At 46.0% G+C, this 21,267-nt stretch overlaps 1 protein-coding gene across 3 annotated transcripts in view; it reads left to right on the plus strand.

The window, feature by feature from the left end:
• LOC124612364 (fibroblast growth factor receptor 3-like) overlaps positions 1-21,267 on the plus strand; it is a 427,961-nt gene that overhangs the window by 239,552 nt on the left and 167,142 nt on the right. For all 3 annotated transcript variants that reach the window (XM_047140525.1, XM_047140523.1, XM_047140524.1), the window contains exon 2: positions 16,190-16,306. In XM_047140525.1, the coding sequence (XP_046996481.1) occupies positions 16,190-16,306 (117 nt within the window). The remainder of the gene's footprint in view (positions 1-16,189; positions 16,307-21,267) is intronic.

Consider the following 21,267-nt stretch of genomic DNA (forward strand, 5'->3'; position numbering starts at 1 on the left):
GCCAAACAACATGCTCTACGTCTTGGAATAAGTAACACTGCGGTGAGAAGAATTCTTCGTCAAGATTTACATTTTCACCCATACAAAATAGAGACTGTGCAATCTCTCAAACCAAGTGACTATCAGAAACGATTACAATTTTGTGAGGAAATGGCCAGAAGAAAAAATGGTTCAAATGGCTCTGAGCACTATGGGACTGAACATCTGAAGTCATCAGCCCCTAGAACTACTTAAACCTAACTAACCTAAGCACATCACACACATTCATGCTCGAGGCAGGATTCGAACCTGCGACCGTACTGGTCGCGCGTTTCCAAACTGGAGCGCCTAGAACCGCACGGCCACTCGGGCCGGCCTTTCACGACAAATATTATTGCCCTTCCACCCAGTACACTCTTGCATTACAGAATTTGAAGACTCGTGGCTCGAACAAAATTTACACGTGTTTGTGGAGCGGAAACCTCGCTTGCATTGGCATAGATCGAGGGTTTCTGGCAGGAAGAGGGGGTGGAGGGGGGGGGCAGGACGAGAGCAACATTTCGTTTTGCCCCCTCCTCCCGCTAATATACGTTAACGTGATCCTCACCTGCAACATGCCACAGAGGCCAAGATTTTTATCAACTGTAGCAATAAATATGTAACATGTCTTAATATAATAGTAATATGCTTCCTAAGTTGATGCTTAGTAGACTCCTGTAACCATAGCTTCCCAAAAATTGCGGTTCAGAAATGTGTAGGACTTAAGTCTGAAAAGCATACCTCTGAAAAATTAAACTTTAAATTGTTGTATTGGACATTTAATGCGATTCAGCTCAAAAGATTATGTCGATGTGTAATACCTAGTGACTCAAATGGTTCAAATGCCTCTGAGCACTATGGGACTTAACATCTGAGGTCGTCAGTCCCCTAGAACTTAGAACTACTTAAACCTAATTAACCTAAGGACATCACACAGATCCATGCCCGAGGCAGGATTCGAACCTGCGACCGTAGCGGACGCGCGCTTCCAGACTGAAAGCGTCTAGAACCGCTTGTCCACCAGCTACCGGCACCTAGTGACTGATACATACTGAGCAAAATAATAATGTTATGTTGCGAGGTATCGTATTATGCCAACGGTCTCGCCGAAGTGGTAACGACGATTCCCATCAAATCATCGAAGTTAAGCACTGTCGGCACTTGGATGGGTACTTACTTTCGGCAACTAAAACGGAAAGTCCACCTGAGTTTGCTAAAACTCCAAAGGAGAAATAGGACTGTAGTTTCACGTGTGTGTGTGTGGGGGGGGGGGGGGGGGGGGACTGTGTTTGTGGATGGGTGCGTGGGAATGTGGAAGAGTTTGTGTGAGTCAATGTAAATTAGTTAGGATGTGTTACATGTCCAGAAAACACGTGAGTGGTCAGGGAAGAGGGGAGGGGGCAACGGCGGTTTGAGTTTGGCGATGGGGAAAGAGTGATTATAAGATAGCAACTAAGACATGGTTGTGGTGGGTGGAACCGAGTGATGTGTTGTAAATTTCTTTTATTTGTCGTCTATGGACACAAACTTGTACAGGTAGGTCCTGAGACAATCGGTTTCGGTTAGCAGTGACCATCTTCAGATGTGTTTTTTATAAAAATGAAAGAAATTTATTCTACATTATCGGGTCACTGTTCCACTCGCGACCCTGTCGCAGCTTGTGAGTGATATATGAACAAATACATACGCTGTTAGTGACATGTCCTCTGATGGGGCCGCGCGGGATTAGCCGAGCGGTCTTGGGCGCTGCAGTCATGGACTGTGCGGCTGGTCCCGCCGGAGGTTCGCGTCCTCCATCAGGTGTGTGTTTGTCGTTAGGATAATTTAGGGTAAGTAGTGTGTAAGCTTAGGGACTGATGACCTTAGCAGTTAGGTCCCATAAGATTTCAGACACACATTCCTCTGTTGGAGGAGGAGGGGGTGTGCACCGTGAACCCCCTCCCACAGCCCTCGGATCGCCGGCTCCGGCCCTCGCAGCAGGCTGGAAGAGCGGAAGAGAGTGCGGGAAGCGAGTGACGGCAGGCGCGCGGACTCGGTCAGTGTGCTGCGGTGGCGGCGTTACGTAAGGCGCAGCGGTGCGAATGTTTACCTGGCGGGGCGCGGCGCGGAACCGGTCCTCCTTGACCGACAGACGCCGAGTGAGGCAGTGAGGCTGGCTGCGGCTGGCTGTGGCTGCGACCTGCCCCAACCGCCTGCCGGACCAGTCGCAGGCGCAGCCGCCGGCCACCCGCAGCCTCTCTGCGCACGCGCACTCGCGACGCTGCGGCACACGTCATTTTGCCTCTAGTGCTGACGCATCCCTCCAAATACTCTTTAATATACACTACTGGCCATTAAAATTGCTACACCAAGAAGAAATGCTGATGATAAACGGGTATTCATTCGACAAATATATTATACTAGATATGACATGTGATTACATTTTCACGTAATTTGGGTGCATAGATCCTGAGATATCAGTATCCAGAACAACCACCTCTGGCCGTAATAACGGCCTTGATACGCCTGGGCATTGAGTCAGAGCTTGGATGGCGTGTACAGGTACAGCTGCCCATGCAGCTTCAACACGATACCACAGTTCATCAAGAGTAGTGACTGGCGTATTGCGACGAGCCAGTTCCTCGGCCACCATTGGCCACACGTTCTCAGTTGGTGAGACATTTGGAGAATCTGCTGGCCAGGGCAGCAGTCTAACATTTTCTGTATCCAGAAAGGCCCGTACAGGACCTGCAACATTCGATCGTGCATTGTCCTGCTGAAATGTAGGGTTTCGCAGGGATCGAATGAAGGGTAGAGCCACGTGTCTTAACACATCTGAAATGTAACGTCCACTGTTCAAAGTGCCGTCAATTCGAACAAGAGGTGACCGAGATGTGTAACCAATGACTCCCCGTACCATCACGCCGGGTGATACGCCTGTATGGCGATGAGAATACACGCTTCCAATGTGCGTTCACCGCGATGTCGCCAAACACGGATGCGACGATCATGATGTTGTAGACAGAACCTCGATTCATCTGAAAAAATGACGTTTTGCCATTCGTGCACCCAGGTTCGTCGTTGAGTACACCATCGCAGGCGCTCCTGTCTGTGACGCAGCGTCAAGGGTAACCGCAGCCACGGTCTCCGAGCTGATAGTCCGTGCTGCTGCAAACGTCGTCGAACTGTTTGTGCATATGGTTGTTGTCTTGCAAACGTCGCGATCTGTTGACTCAGGGATCGAGACGTGGCTGCACGATCCGTTACAGCTATGCGGATGAGATGCCTGTCATCTCAACTGCTAGTGATACGAGGCCATTGGGATTCAGCACGGCGTTCCGTATTACCCTCCTGAACCCACCGATTCCATATTGCTGCTAACAGTCATTGGATCTCGACCAAAGGGAGCAGCAATGTCGCGATACGATAAATCGTAATCGAGATCTTTATCAGAGTCGGAAAGGTGATGGTACGCATTTCTCCTCCTTCCACGAGGCATCACAACGTTTCACCAGGCAACATCGATCAACTGCTGTTTGTGTATGAGAAATCGGTTAGAAACTTTCCTCGTGTCAGCACGTTGTAGGTGTCGCCACCGGCGCCAACCTTGTGTGAATACTCTGAAAAGCTAATCATTTGCATCTCACAAAAAAATAGTTCAAATGGCTCCGAGCACTATGGGACTTAACGTCTGAGGTCATCAGTCCCCTAGAACTAGAACTACTTAAACCTAACTAATCTAAGGACTTCACACACATCCATGCCCGAGGCACGATTGGAACCTGCGACCGTAGCAGTCGCGCGGATCCAAACTGACGCGCCTAGAACCGCTCGGCCACACCGGCCGGCTGCATATCACAGCATCTTCTTCCTGTCGGTTAAATTTCGCATCTGTAGCACGTCATCTTCATGGTGTAGCAATTTTAATGGTCAGTAGTGTTGTTAAGACCAGGATGAATGGAAAAGTAGGTAAGTGGGTAGGAGAAGACCACTTCGGATTTATGGAAGGCACACGAACGGGAGGAATAATTTTGACCTTCGCATGCAATTGTAGAGTAGTGTGGTTATGAATGGAAGCACTTGTCTTACGTTTATTGACTCAGAAAAAGCTTTTGACAGTCTCAACTGGGAGCTAATCTTTACAATTATGAGGAATATAGGACAGGACTGGAAGAGTACAAGGACGATTAATCAACTATATAAAGATCAGTAAGGCAGAGGACAGGCCAGGATTAGAAAAGAAGTTAGACAAGGATGTCCCCTATGTCTTTTTTTATTTAATGTGTCCTTTGAGGAAGCCATTCAGATTATGAAGGATACCAATGAGGGTGTGTAAACGAATGGTAAAAGGCAAATTGTATCAGATTTGTTGATGACATCGTAACAGTTGGCCACTCCGAAAAAAACGAATAGAATGCTGCGAGTCCTATAAGAAACTCTAAAACTACGGCAGTTAAAACTGAACAGACGAAAACCAAAGTAGAGGTAGTACGGGAAAATGTCGGAGAAATTAGAACCAATACAAAATTGATGACGTCAGAATCGACCAGGTGAAGCTCTTTTTTTTTTTTTTTTTTTTTTTTTTTTATACCTCGGTAGCATAATCACAGAGGACAATAGATGCTTAATGGAAGTGAAGAGAGGAGTGCGTCGGGAAAACTGCCATTTATGACTAAAGAAAATATTTAAACCAGCAAACACATATTACAGGTGTCCGCAAATCATTCTCATGAATTACATTGCTCTATGGAAGTGAACGTTGGACTCTGGGTAAAATAGAAAGGGATCGACTTTAAGCTTGTTTGTGGAAATGATGGTATGGCATTGTTGGCCGGGAGGCCCCATGCGGGGGAGTTAGGCCGCCGCATTGCAAGTCCCTTTTAGTTGACGCCACTTCCGCGACTTGAGGGTCAATGAACATGGACACACAACACCCAGTTCCTTGCCGGGTATCGAACGCAGGCCCCCTGCGTGGTAGGCGGAAACGCTACCGCTACGCTACGGAGTCGGACTTTAAGCTTCTGAAATGTCGATATAGCGGTAGCCGGCCCGGCGGAAAGAAAAACCAACCTAGAAGTCTTGAGGAAAGTCGACGAAGAGAAATATTATTAAAGGAAATGTAGAAGAGAAAATTTGTTGCACTTACCAACAGACACAATAGTTTCATCATTAAAATTCTTGGAGGGAAAGTGCTGGGAAAAAAGGAGGAGGAGGAGGAGGACGGCCTACGATGAAGTACTTGTCGAGAAGACGACAGGAAGCGAAAAGACAGAACTGAAGCGACCTGCCAATGACGCACTACAGAGGTTGCATCGCAAAGGTGCAAACCTTTATAACACGCATGTACTTGCGTAAGACGTCATCTAACAAGCCATTGTCGTCCAAGGTGGACAGGTGAGCGGCGTTTGCACGCTGGCCTTCAAGATCACCTCACGTCAATCATCTGGATTTCTCTGTCTGGCAGCATCTCCGGAGTAAAGCGTGCAGCACTTCGATATTGCACCGGCTTATCGAGATTCTCGAAATGACTTGAGATCTTCGAAATAATTCTCAGCTCTTTGGAGAGACGGGTACTGTACTCCACCCAGATGCTCCGACGACACGTGGAACTCCTGCTGTAACAGCAACGAAAGTACAGTATACTGTGACGTGTAGTGCTGCGCTGAAGTGCTGTCCTACTTTTGCTGAGACAAGCCGTGTGTCAAATTTAAGCCCAACTTCATATGGACTTGATTTTAAAAAGTTTAAATTTCACATACACTTCTACTAAGCTGGACAATATTTGATACTGAAGTCAGTGGCGGGTCTTGACTTCACATTCGCAGTTATCTCGCTCACGGCTCGGTTTCCGATCCGTCTGTAATGGAAATGTTCTGCTACGACATATTCAGTTCACGTTATTTATTGTCATGCACTCTTTGCAGCCCGTGTGTCACACTGTTCTACCCTATTCCGAAGCGTATCACGCCTATGTGCAGTTACTGTTAGACGAATGTCGACGTTAATGAGAGTGTTCAGGATGCAATCTCCTATTGCAGTCTGCATACTTCAAGAGTTTAGCCTAGGTATGTACCGCACTAAATTGAAGTCGCTGGAGTGATGTTGCAACCCCTTCTGAAAAACGTTCCTCATTATCTTACAGATTCTGTAAACATCCACAAAATTCGAACGAGAAACAGTGAACACTGCTCCAGAATTATGAGACGGCGAATGTGCGGTCTGCAAAGCCAGCCTACAAAAGACGCTCGCTTATACGTTTTCCTCCGCTCTTCCTCAATGAGTCGTTGCCGCGCAAGAGACTGTTTGTCCCCCGTCTTCCAATATCGCTGAGCTTTTCCTACTGAGCCGGCCGTTGTGGCCGAGCGGTTCTAGGCGCTACAATCTGGAACCGCCCGACCGCTACGGTCGCAGGTTCGAATCCTGCCTCGGGCATGGATGTGTGTGATGTTCTTGGGTTAGTTAGGTTTAAGTAGCTCTAAGTTCTAGGGGACTGATGACCACAGATGTCCCATAGTGCTCAGAGCCATTTTTTTTCCTACTGACAGCCGCAACAATAAGTCTGTCGTGAAACACTCCCATTTTCAGGACTCACACGTCACGGGTAGTCATTAATCCCCGAATTAGCAGTTAGTAGCCCTGTGTCGTCTCGAGCCATCGTTTGCATTCTTCGTCCAGCCTAAGACGGTAGCCCCGTGTACGCCATCTGTCAGCCGATTACGAGGTCGCACTAAGTGATGACAACGAAAGACGTCCCCCTCCCCCCGCCCCCCCCCCAAAAAAAAAGAATAGATTCCTCCGCGGGAACAAAAAAATCTTTGGGAAACAAAGCGCCGTACAGGTGGACCTATCACTTACATTCAGAATTTGTAATGGCTATTGAGTGGTAGCAAGTGTTTCACAGAGCAGCTTGTTGTGAAACCTCAAAATCATCTCACCGTTACGCAATATTCTCCTTGGAACGCTATTCGAGCGTGACCTCAAGGACTCATACTGTAGTTTAGGGAAACCTCGTAAAACTTAAATCGTCGTTCCACAATGGCACATGATCCTCGATGCTCCTGGATGTGTCTTAAGCACTGCGCCCTCGCGTTCGGTGGCGCATACTGGTTCTTGTTAGCTACTGGGACAGCATCACTTTCTCTTCTTACGGCGGCTGAATCTGTAAGGAGCGTACGATGTCATGAACTGCAGACGGTGTCGTTCTTGTAGTCCCCGTCGCGGTTTGAAAGACTTTAATGTTCGACGTTTCTCACAGACGCAGCGCCCTCCTACACGGAAGTCTAGGGCATTACTGGAGAGGTGGCGCAGCTGTCGACACGGCGCGGGAAACTATTCGTGAACACACGATAAACAACCTCAGACAAGGATACGGAAACGTTCAGCTGAGCGAGTGTAGTCAATGTAAAGATACGGAGTGTTCGCAGACTAGGCGTGTCCTCTGATTGGCGGGCCACGCCCCAGCTGGTGTCGCTCGTGTGCGCACAGTGGATTTGCGGCCGTACGGCTGTGTGGCGACGCGCGGTGTAGGGTGCGGCCGGTGCCGCATTCGGCGCACATCGGCCGTTGTGAGGCGGCGGGCGTACATGCAGATGCGCGCCGCCATGAATAGTGGATGGCGCGACGGCCGCTACACGTGCTGCCAGCCGCTACACCTGCGGCCAGCCGCCGTCTTCACCGCCACCTCTACGTCGACTACACCACCCGCGAAAAACTACTGAATGAGGACCGTCGGCTCTGTGGAGAAGAACGCTAGGCCCAGCTGTTCGGAGCACTAACGGGGAACGGCGTTCCGAGATGTAACTACCGGAAGATTCTTCTTCTGTAGTGGTCAATCCAAGGATTGGTTTGCAACAGCTACAATGGCAGCTTGTCTCCATTCTGTGCGTCTTTCAGCTCTTCTCTTCATTTCTTTATAGGTGTTACATCCCACATCTTTCACGATTTGATCCATGTACCTCAGTCGTGGTCTTCCTCTTGGTCTTTTTCCCTCGACATATCCCTCTATGATTGTGTTCAGGAGTCCTTTATGTCTTAATAGGTGGCCTGTAAATTGCACTCTTCTTTTAACAATGAAACTCCAGAAGCTTCTCTTCTCACCTGCTCTTTCCAGAACCACTTCGTTTGTGACCTCGTCGATCCATTTTATTTTGAGCATGCGTCTATAGCACCACATTTCAAAAGAAATTAGCTTCTGCTGTTCCTCTGTCCCGAGAGTCCATGTTTCACACCCATAGCATGCCACACTCCACACATATGATTTCAAAAATCTTTTCCTGGTTTCAAGGCTGATGCTCTTAGATGTTAATATGTTTTTCTTCTCGTTAAAAGCAGCCTTTGCTTGAGCTATTCTACTTCTCACTTCTGCCTTGCTCCTTCCATCCCTGGTAATATTACTGCCCAGATAAGTAAATTTACCAACTTGTTCAAGCAGTTCATTGCCTACATGAACTTGGACTTTCACTTGATCTTCTTTGTCGCATGCCATTACTTTTGTTTTTGCTTTATTAATTCTCATATTATATTCTTCCCCCATAACTTTATCCATTCTATTCAGTAGGACTACAAGACCTTCTTCACTTTCAGCCAGGACAGCTATATCATCGGCATATCTTATCATATCTATTCGTTGGCCATGAATTACTACCCCTGTCTGCGAATTTTCCCTTACTTTTTTCAGCGCCTCTTCAATGTATACGTTAAAGATAACAGGGGATAGTGCGCAACCTTGCCGGACACCTTTCCGTATCTGCACCGGAAGATAGTTACTAACATTTCTGGGTACTTTCCACCTTGCGCAAAACACTGTTTCTTTTTTCACCCAGACGTGTTTCGACACATATGAGTCATCATCTGTGCGTCAAATTTATTTCTGTACAGTATAATACAAATTTTATAATCGTTTATCTACTGTACGCCTAAAAATTGTAACATGTGTATCTTTTATCTACATCTAGATCTACATGATTACTCTGCAATCATGTAGATGATTCCCAGAGTGTTTATCGAACCACTTTTAAAGTACTTCTCCACTGTTCCACTTTCGAACAGCGTGCGGGAAAAACGAACCATTAAATCTTTCCGCGTGAGTTCTGATTTGTCTCTTTTTAATATGGTGATCATCTTAGAACAAATAAGCGCTCGGTCACAAATATTAAGTCAAAATTGACCAGTTTTCAGAATTAAACTAACTGTTCTAAAACATAATAGGTATATAAGACATTACTAAACTAAAGTGTGTACTGACTGGAAAGAGATGTACTTACAAGTCACATTCCAAAAAAATCTTAGCCGGAAAGGCGACGTCATGAAAAGTTGTAAATAAGATAAGATGGCGAGCCGCCAAGGGCTGCTCGTACCTGAGTGAACACGGGTTGCAAACTTTCCGGCTAAGATTTTTTTGCAATGTGACTTGTAAGTACATCTCTTTCCAGTCAGTACACACTTTAGTTTAGTAATGTCTTATATACCTATTATGTTTTAGAACAGTTAGTTTAATTCTGAAAACGACGCTCATAGTAGCGTCGAAACCTGGTCAATTTTGACTTAACATTTGTGACCGAGGGATTAGTTGTTCTAATATAATTCTGACACGGTCATTGAACCTTAGCAGCTATGTTCAAAATTATGGTAATCGTTTCTCCCTATATAGGTATGCTCCAACGAAGTTTTTTCACACTCTGAGGAGAAATATGGTGATTGAAATTCCATGAGAAAGTTCTGCCGCAGAGAAATACGTCTTTGTTGTAATGACTGCCACCCCAAATCCTGTATCATGTCTCTGGCACTCTCTCCCCTATTTCGCGATAATACAAAACGAGCTGCTGTCCTTTGAACTTTTTTCGGTGTCCCCCGTCAATCCTACCTGATACGGATCGCACACTGTACAGCAGTACTGCCCAAGAGGACGGACAAGCGAAGTGTAAGCAGTCTCTATAGTAGATCTGTTGCATCTTCTAAGCTTTGTGCCATTATTGGCTTTGGTTTTCTTCCCTCAAAACACTATCTGTGCGATCGTTCCAATTTAAATGATTCGTAATTGTAATCCCTAACTACTTAGTCGGGGTTTTTGGTCAGTTTTCGATAGTTCACCTGCAAATTACACTGCTAGAGAAAATGCTTTTTTACAGATCGGTTTTTGTACCCTTTATTGTCGCTTTGTAGCATGTCTTATGCAAATTAGTCATGAAAAAAATTTGTGCATTTTTGAAGCCTACTTTTTATCTTTGGTGCTAGTTATGTACGTTACTGTACTTACCTGTACTTACATTTTTCGTCCTGTTGTGTATTTTTTTTTTTTTTTTGTAGATATCTTCTTCCACAGCTGTTGATTGCATCTTTTCACTCCGTTTTTATGTAATCTCACTATTTACTGCACACTTATTTTCCTTTACCACAAAACGTCATTTGAGCAGATACTTGTGCCCCTATTTTCAGTGACAGGTGCAGACAGCTCATCGAGTGTTACTTACTAAAGACAGGCAGTCATAAAGTTATAAGAGCGCGAATAATTTTACATTTGTTTGCAAGTGATTTTCTGCAGTCCTGGTACACACAGAAATCCCCATGCCGCAGTACCATAGCAGGAACCTAACGAAACGGCACGGCCCGTTGATTAAGCTAAATACTGCGAGATAAATCGCTTTCCGCATTTGAAGGGCAACTGAACTGCAACAGTCCACTCTGAGCTGGTGGAAATGTGCGGCATAATGCGCCATCATGTATGGAGAAATCGGTTACAGTGTGGTCAGATAAGTCTGATTGACAGATACGAAGTGACAGATCATTATTCCGTGGAGAACTCGTGATCGCAAGGAAAGTACAAGCCCTGGAATTCGAAGACCAGAGTATCACAATCGAGCTGATACTTTAAAAAGGTGAAGTCAGTCGTGCATCAGCTTTGAACATGTCGCCCGACGTTAAGTGCCCGAACCGAGGTAGCAGCGGAACTGTCGCAGCAGTGATAGGCCAGTACAGAGGATCCCTTTAGCTGCCCACTCACTGTTGACGACTGCTGGCCGTACCACTATGACGCCCACACACAGAGGCAAAGCGAGCAGTGGGGACGTCTCCGTTCATCACTGTGGAGAGAGGTGAAGACCTAGCCATCGCCGGACAAAGTGATGTGGACAGTTTTACGGGACTGCCACGGTGTGGAGCTAACACATTACGCTCGTAAGTGGTTAAGTTCTGCGGACACGTACTACCGAAGTCCAATGAGGTCGCGGCAGGTTGTCAAGGCGAACTGTCGCGGGAAACTGTCCGACAGTGTTCTTTAGTTCTGTTCTGCACGTGACAGTCACACGTGCCCCTTCTTTACGCTATCAAACAGTGCCGCAACCCCTGTCCATAAACAGTACAACGGGGGGGAGATCTCTTCTGAACAGCACGTTGCAAGGCATCCCCGATATGTTCAATAATGTTCATGTCTGGGGAGTTTGGTGGCCAGTGGAAGTGTTTAATCTCAGAAGAGTGTTCCTGGAGACACTCTGTAGCAATTCTGGACGTGTTGGGTGAGCCGGCCGGAGTGGCCGTGCGGTTCTAGGCGCTACAGTCTGGAACCGAGCGACCGCTACTGTCGCAGGTTCGAATCCTGCCTCGGGCATTAATGTGTGTGCTGTGCTTAGGTTAGTTAGGATTAATTAGTTCTAAGCGACTGATGACCTCAGAGGTTAAGTCCCATAGTGCTCAGAGCCATTTGAACCATGTGGGGTGTCGCTTTGTCCTGCTGGGATTGCCCAAGTCCGTGGGAATGAACAATGGATACGAATCGATGCAGGTAATCAGAGAGGATGCTTACGTACTTTAAAAAAATGGCTTAAATGGCTCTGAGCGCTATGCGACTTAACTTCTGAGGTCATCAGTCCCCTAGAACTTAGAACTACTTAAACCTAACTAACCTAAGGACATCACACACATCAGTGCCTGAGGCAGGATTCGAACCTGCGACCGTAGCGGTCGCTCGGCTCCAGACTGTAGCGCCTACAACCGCACGGCCACTCCGGCCGGAGCTTACGTACCTGTCACCCGTCAGAGTCGTATCTAGACGTATCAGGGGTCCCATATCACGCCAACTGCACGCGACCCAGGCCATTACAGAGCCTCCACCAGCTTGAACTGTTCCGTGCTTACAAGGAGGGTCCGTGGATTCATGAGGTTGTCTCCATACTGTCAATCCACTCGATACAATTCAAAACGAGACTCGTCCGATGAGGCAACATGTTTCCTATCATCAACAGTCCAATGTCGGTTCAAATGGCTCTGAGCACTATTGGACTTAACTTCTGAGGTCATCAGTCCCTTAGAACAGAACTACTTAAACCTAACTAACCTGTAGCGGCTAGAACCGCCTGGCCACTCCTCCAGTGTCGGTATTGATGGGCACAGGCGAGGCTTAAAGCTTTGTGTCGTGCAGTCATCAAGGGTACACGAGTGGGGCTTCGGCTCCAAAAGCCCATATCGATGATTTTTCATTAAATGGTTCGCACGTTGACACTTTTTGATGGCCCAGCATTGAAATCTGATATTTCTAAGATTGTGAACAGGGTTTTGCAAGACCACCATAAGAAAGATATCTATACGTGTGTGTTAATACTGCTGACTGTTCACCGTGTCATTCCTTTTATAGCTTCAGATATAATATCATAGCACTATGGACGACCGTCATTGGTACAATTAACACCATACTGCGTAAATCATATAACCCAATAATATATATACGGGCTGTATCATTTCTGTGTTTCCCCATTTGTTGACCCAGTAAAGAAGCAACATGGTAGCACCGTCCTTAATATATCTAGAGTGTTTCCAGCAAAGTAGGACTTTAGAGTAGACGGCAGCAAGCGATCCAGTCTCCTCCAGGTGCAAGTAGACCGGATGAGGACCAACTCTCAAGTTACGCAAGCAGTGTTTACTTTCTGCAACCCTCGATACACTATAACCTGTTCTGGCTTGCAAACAAGACCTCTGCTATCTAGGAAGGTTACGAGCTTGATCACACATCGATGTGATGTAACGTGTTTACAAGAGAAGGTTTTCTCCGTGTCGATAAATTTTATACCATTTCCTGTTGGCACGATATAGTGGCTGTTACAGTAACATTTCCAAATAGGTCCCCAGTGCTTCTGGGCTTTGAACTAATGAAAAAGCTAGAAAATGGGTTATACAGAAAATAAGTTCCACCCACCGACAAAAAAAGTAGGACATATATCGAGAAGTGTGAAGTACATGTGTAACAGATGCATTGAGTTATTTATCCATGCAATTGTTGTCACTTGTCAGTCGCTTGTCGTATCTGTGATGAAGTTTTTGGACGCACAGAATAAACGAAACTTCTGTTTAGTGTACAGTTCGAGTGCCCTTCTAAAGCATACTGAAAATTGTGGTTCAAATGGTTCAAATGGCTCTGAGCACTATGGGACTCAACATCTTAGGTCATAAGTCCCCTAGAACTTAGAACTACTTAAACCTAACTAACCTAAGGACATCACACACGCCCATGCCCGAGGCAGGATTCGAACCTGCGACCGTAGCAGTCCCGCGGTAATTGTGGTTCCTTAAGACTTAAAAGAACTAAGCAGCAACAATTATAACAGCTGCTTTAAAGATCTGCGCTCAAACAATACTAATAGGGCGTTGTTGATGGACACAATTTACAGGTGGTTATGGAAACGCAAGTGATGAATAGTAGACGGCTGCTTCTTTCCGATTACGGCGTCGTGGATTCGCCGCTCTAGTGTGCGCTCGAGAATCGTTGTTTCATGGTTTCCCGCAACAGTTACCCATCTCCTGTAACTGAAACAAACCGCAAGAAACATGTGCGGGATGCTCAGTACGGGTGTCGCGCTGATCCATGAGAACGCACGCCCTCACACGGTATGCTCGATCTCTGTAAGCGTCGCAGTGGAAAACCTTTGGCCATCCATCTTACAGTTCTGATCTTGCTGCCGGGGTGTTCCGTCTCTCCTGCCACCTGAGGAACTTCTTGGAATCAAGCACGTTTACATTCACGAAAAGGTGCAGACGGATACCTTAACGCCGATTTCACTCCCCGCCGCCGACTCCTATGCCACTGGAACATTAAAGTTGATCGCAAGGAATAAAGAGTACTTCAGAACCGGTCTTGAGGAGGTTAACAGTTGCTAACAAACATTATCATGCGAATATGGTTTCATTCTTTGTAAGGCTGTAGAGAACTTTCTTTCTGGATGATTTAGTAAAAAAATGGGTTAATGATATGCCATAAATTATAATACAAAATCAATTAAAGTGAAACAAGGTCAATGGAATGTCTTATAATTAAATCAGGCGGCGCTGACATAATTATATGAGGAAATGAGGCACTAAAAGTAGAAGTTTCGGTGTCTGGACAGCAAATAAAATAATTTCAAATGTTGGGAAGTCTGTTTTGAAGTTGCAGAGCGAAACTTTGATGATAAACTGTTCAGACAGATGGAGAATATAAGCATTTAAATTTTGGTGCTACAAAAGGATACTTAAGATTAAATGGGTACGTTGGATAATTAATGAGTAGGTACTGAATCGGATTGGGGAGAAAATAAATTTATGGGACAACTGAAAGAAGACAGGACACATTGTGAGGCATCGCGGAATCAATTTAGTTATAGAATGAATTGTGGGAGATAGATGTTGTAGAGGGAGACAAAAGCTAGAGTACAGAAAACAGGCTCAGGTGGATGTAGGCTACAGTAACCGTTCAGAGGCTTGCACAGGGTGGACTTCCGTGCTGAGCTGCATAAAACCAGTCTTCGAACTGAAGACTGCAACAGCAACAACAACAACAACAACAACATGACATGAAATAAACATCGCGTACTACCCGACTACGACATTACTACACTTGGACTCTCGCGGCCGTTATCGGAAATACGTGGCGAAGTTACAGTACACTAGTAAAGTGATGACCAAGGAAAACACATCGAACTGTGAATGATTTCAAAACAGTTGTGCTTATACTGTCAAGTGGTTCAGCGTATTCTCGTGAAATATCACAACAAAAACTTGTGTCAAACAGATCGAAGCGCCCTAACTTCCACATGCAATACCACTATTGCGATCGACTAATGATGTACACAGGGGCGTGGATGCTCATGAATTCGGAACAGGCAAATTCTGCATTTTCTTACAAGTGGAACGAATGACTCTACTTGATCTAAGAAGTGCCGTTAGAAGAGAGTGTGGCTACTTTTGAAAATGGAGCGAGAGCTCTAGGCTGCAGTGCACGGCTAGCCCCGCTGTCATTTGTCTTCACTTGTGGGTCGTCCCGTATCGGCGGTGTTGGTCTGCCTCTGGTATTTCGACGGCACCGCACCTCTCTGGGCTGTCATGTCTCTTGCAGAACTATCTAGTGGACCAAATTAGCTGGCTGACAACATAACTCTCCGCTATTTGAAATAGTCGGCCGCGAAATATACTTACAAATTGAACAATATTCTAATGTTGCAAACAACATATATTTGTGTTCTCACGACACCAGACTTTAACAAAATCCTAATTTTTCCTGGTTTCTAAAACGTACTCATTGGGAGCATTTGTGGTTGGTTAACACGACATCTCGGCAAAGATTTTCTGTCAGCCCGTGCGAGAGAGATGCTACAAGGTGTTTGACGTACGACGTGGCGCTGCAGGGCTGACTGCGTTGCCCACATACGCTCCAGCCCATTCCTCCGACTCGGTTGGCATATCTGTTTTAGCATACTGCGGGTAGGCGAATCAGAAGCGATCTCGGAAATAAATGCGAAAAAATCGTAGCGCTATTTCCGCCACTATTAGTTCCCACTTCCTTAAGGTTCAGGTGATCACAGGTTGTTTTTCCTATGCAGACTGGGGCGCCAGTAGCTTTAACTCGCAGAACTGTCCACAAACTCGAACTGAAACCTTACAGAGTAATGGCGTTTCGTCGACTGATCTTGAATTCGAGAGGAGAGAGAGAGATTCAGATGTTCTTCACAGTTTCCAGGCTAACCATTGCAAAGAATGGGACATGACCAGTTTCTTGCACCATTCATGTCCTACGCGACTGAGTCGGTTTAAACCTTAACATACCATCTTTCCTTCTTAACTTTCCTACCTTGTTTCTTGGTGAGCCATTTAAAATAATGTTTTGTAACGATAATAGGAATTCAAAGACAGCATACAACGGTGAGCCTAACATGTTCCACCTTGCTGTGTGCAGGGCACCGTGACGGTGACAGCGCCATGGCGTCGACGTTGGGACGATTAGCGCTGGCGTGCCTGCTGTTGCTCGCGACAGCGGTACAAGCGCGTCCCGCCACCAGATACATCCTGCTCGGTAAGTACGCACTTCCAACACCGTAGTCTGTTTTGTAACTGTTCTCACGTACTGGTGCTCTGAATTTACTCAAAAACTTATCTCTTGATAAACATAGCATATCTTTCAAAGACAACACTTGCTTCGCTTCCATTACCATCTCCGTAACACTACCTTATGGACTGCCCCGTTTCAGCACTAGTTACGACTGTCTTCACAGACGCTGACTTCAAGTCAATGCAAATTAACATCGAGTCACGATTTGTTTCAAAACGGCATGAGAAATATAAAATAGTGACAGCAGCTAAATACCTGTTACATTACGTGCTACGAATACGCCACTTGCGAGCTACCTATGTCTCGTTGTGGCATCGCTCTTTGTAAACAGAGATCACGGCTTCCGATTCCACTACGGACACGTTAGTACATTTCAAATGAACCGAAACTACGTCGAAATTTATATTCCAGACAATTAAATACACTGTCCGGTGACATTAACGTAACCATCTTTCAAGAGCCTAATAATCACCTTTTCCAGCGCGCACCGCTCTAAGACGTGCAGGAAGAGAGTCACTGAGTTTCTGGACGGACCGGCAGGGATGTGGAGCCATCCCGACTCCAGGGCCGCAACCACCTGCGCTGGGTTACTCGGTTGAGTGGCCATGGCGCGTACAGAGAGATCGAGGTGGTCCCACGGATTTTCGATTGGATTTAAATCCGTTGAGTTTGATGGCCAGGCGAGTACGTTAAACTGGCCTTGGTTTTCTTCGAACTGCGCACGCACAGTGCGAGCTGTGGGACACGTTCCATTGTCCTGTTGGTAGATGCCAGGAGAAACAAACTGAAGTTAATAAAGTTAAAATCTTCTGGGTTATCAGGCCGCGTCATGTTTCTTCTAAAATGATCGACGTCTCGACCCTCTGCTGGGATCTTCCTCAGGATCTTCTGGTGTCGGCGGCTTTGTGGCCGTGCGGTTCTAGGCGCTTCAGTCTGGAACCGCGTGACCGCTACGGTCGCAGGTTCGAATCCTGCCTCGGGCATGGATGTGTGTGATGTCCTTAGGTTCAAAAAATGGTTCAAATGGCTCTGAGCACTATGGGACTTAACGTCTATGGTCATCAGTCCCCTAGAACTTAGAACTACTTAAACCTAACTAACCTAAGGACATCACACACATCCATGCCCGAGGCAGGATTTGAACCTGCGACCGTAGCAGTCGCGCGGCTCCGGACTGAGCGCCTAGAACCGCTAGACCACCGCGGCCGGCTGATGTCCTTAGGTTAGTTAGGTTTAAGTAGTTCTAAGTTCTAGGGGACTGTTGACCACAGATGTTAAGTCCCATAGTGCTCAGAGCCAACTGTCTTTCGATATATTTTTGTAGTTGAAATAGCGGCAGATAAACATTTTTCGTAATTAATTTGTACAAAACGAAGTGACCCGTAATGAGCACTTGATAATATTTTTGCAACTAGGACCAAATGCAGATATTTTAACGACTATTTCTGTTGACTCCGCTAGTTTTTTTTACGTGTATCATTTGGTAATTCTGGTTGTGTCTTAAGAGCGTTGATTATCTTCTTCGGTATTATTAAGATCTGTCACTTTATCCAGTCAAAGGTAGTTGCCGCGCCCGTTACCACCTGGCACTACAAGGCACATCATTTGTCAAATATGGTCAGAAACGAGTAAACAGTGATAAAGATGGGACGAAGCACGAGAGGGGATTAGCGGGCTGTAGTATCCATCCGTGGCCGCGCTGACTCGTTTTACGATCGCCGGTCTCGCTCGCAGTTACCTTCCCAAAGGGAACATCAAAGCTACCGTTTATAGTCGACCTTGCATTCTCACACGCTTGAAGGAGACAGTAGGACGATGTGTTGCAATAGAGGGCTGACGCTGATCGCTGCGCAGCGAGATGTTAACAACGCTGTTTCCTGTGCCTCGCGAGGAGTTTACAGTGGCGTACCAGCTGTGTTGTCAACACCGAGGGGATACTGGACTGCTTATGACTAGGGACATTGCATGCCGTCCATTAGAAGGTAGCCGTGATGTCACACCAGCAACTAACGTACAGAGTGTGGTACACATTACAAGAGTAAACAAAGAACAGTGTCTCGTATGCGAGGCAATGATTTCTATTAGCGGACACCAAGGCTGAATTAATTGCGCAAAGCAGAGCGTGTAGGAAGCACTTTATCTGCCTGGCTGCCTACCCGTTAGATCCGAGGCGATGAGCGCGTGACAGATGTTTCACATTAACTTTGTGCTGTTGCAATAGCCAGTGGTTCAGTCACGGCTGTATAGACACAAACTAAATATGTGGTTAAATAGTGGAAAAAAGAACTTTATCCATAGTGGATGCTGTCGAACTCCGTGACTAATAAAAGATTATTTATTCGTCACAAGACCGGCCTCCTCAGGTGTTTATACATTCGTGTACATGTTTATATTGCTGCATAGTGCTGTTTCAGTACAAAAGAAATTACTTGCTGGTGACTATACAGATACAAGTGGTACAATTGTAAATGGCAAGGCAGCATATGTCGAAAATATATTTGTACTTACATAAAGATGAAGTATCCTTATTATAATTATGCTGTGGTGACAGTTTTGCCACTCAGTTGCACATTTGGCACCATTTTTACGACCGAGCGAGGTGGCGCAGTGGTTAGCACACTGGACTCGCATTCGGGAGGACGACGGTTCAATCCCGTCTCCGGCCATCCTGATTTAGGTTTTCCGTGATTTCCCTAAATCGTTTCAGGCAAATGCCGGGATGGTTCCTTTGAAAGGGCACGGCCGATTTCCTTCCTAATCCTTCCCTAACCCGAGCTTGCGCTCCGTCTCTAATGACCTCGCTGTCGAAGGGACGTTAAACACTAACCACCACCACCATTTTTACGTCCATGTTTCACTTTTTTTTTTAAATTTAGCTGCATATTTCACTATTGTGTCGTGAACTCGTGATTTACAATGTGTTTACGATCAAACTTGTACGTTATGCTCAAAGAACAGGTGGTGCAAAGATGTTGCTCATACAGAAACATGTAGGTTATGGTCAAATAAGTTAGACGTGGGAAATGCAATGATGTCGCACACATATAAATTGAGAAAACAATTTCGTAATTTATAATAACTTTTTAAGTTACCATTTTTGAAAAAGCTACTATAAATTGAGAAAACAATTTCGCAATTTATAATAGCTCTTTAAGTTTCTACATGTGCAACACCTTGCACGTCCCATGTCTAAGGTCTTTGACCATAACCTACATGTTTCTGTATCAGCAACACCTTATCACCACCTGTGTCTGAGTACTTTGACCATAACGTACATGTTTGGATGCAAACACCGTGCAAATCACGAGTTCACGACACAGTAGTGAAATATGCAGCTAAAATTTAAATAAGTGAAACATGGACATAAAAATGGTAACAAATGTGCAACTGAGTGGAAATTATAAAAAGGATACTTTATCTTTATGTATGTACAGATATATTCTCGACAAATGCTGATTTGCCACTTACAGTTGTTCCACTAGTATCTGTTTAGTCAGCAGCAAATAATCTTCTTTGTATTCAGACAGTGATCTCCAGCAATATAAACATGTACATGAATGTATAAGGCAACGACCTTGCCGCAGTTGATATACCGGTTCCCCTGCGATCACCGAAGTTAAGCGATGTCGCGCGTGGTCGGCACTTTGATGGGTGACCGTCCAGGCAGCCACGCGCTGATGCCATTTTTCGGGGTGCACTCAGCCTCGTGATGCGAATTGAGGAGCTACTCGACCGAATAGTAGCGGCTTCGGTCAAGAATACCATCTTACGACCGGGAGAGCGGTGTGCTGACCCCACCCCCCTCCTATCCGCATCCTCCACCCAGGATGACACACCGAGCGAGGTGGTTCAGTGGTTGGACACTGGACTCGCATTCGGGAGGACGACGGTTCAATCCCGCGTCCGGCCATCCTGATTTAGGTTTTCCGTGATTTCCCTAAATCGCTCCAGGCAAATGCCGGGATGGTTCCTTTCAAAGGGCACGGCCGACTTCCTTCCCCGTCCTTCCCTAATCCGATGAGGCCGATGACCTCGCTGTCTGGTCTCCTTCCCCAAAACAACCAACTAACCAACCGGGATGACACGGCGGTCGGATGGTCCCGGTAGACCACTCGTGACCTGAAGGCGGAGTGCTACATGAATGTATAAACACCTGAGGCTGGGCACAAGCCCAAAACCGGTCGTGTGACGAATAAATAATCTTTTATTGTGACTGACAGCGGAAATTTTTCTACACCCTAGAGAGTCGACGACAATATCATTACAGAGTGAGCACAAACTCGGATTGAAGATGGGGAACAATAACTTGTGATGTCCTGCGAAAAAGACCATCCCGGCTTTCACAGCCAACTATTTGTGGAAACCACGGAAAAATCGAGTCCGGATGGCCAGAGGCGTATTTGAACAGCTGCCCTCCAAGAACGCGAGTCGAGTGTCGCACAGCTGAGCCAGCTCGCGCTGTGTGAAGATTAGAACAGGAAGGCGGATCGTGTCCATTCGATCTGAGGCTGGCGTAGCTGAGAGATTCGCAGATTTCACTAGTGAATATATGGAAAGGTAGGAACAATCCTAGCACATACAAAACTTCGTGTTGACAACAGCTTTACTACAAAGGAATTCGTCGCTTCCCATTGCTTTTTTGAGGACTGTAGAAAACGCTTCATCTATGGTCATTATTGCTGCTGACGGAAATAAGAGTGAGAATGTGCAGTGCACCCGTTAACGAGAATCCAATCGTTTACCTTTCTGATATCTTTCGTATTATTAAAAAGTTTCGTAGCGCCAAAACATCATTCACAGGAATGCAGTCGTTACACTAATCACAAAACGTATTTTTGTATTATTTCTTTATACTAACGTATATTCTGCCTTTGACAAGTCGAACGAGTATTCCTCATTTTAATGACGTTCGAGGCATCGACTTA

The sequence above is a fragment of the Schistocerca americana genome, chromosome 4, assembly GCF_021461395.2.
Source record: "Schistocerca americana isolate TAMUIC-IGC-003095 chromosome 4, iqSchAmer2.1, whole genome shotgun sequence".
Classification (NCBI taxonomy): domain Eukaryota; kingdom Metazoa; phylum Arthropoda; class Insecta; order Orthoptera; family Acrididae; genus Schistocerca; species Schistocerca americana.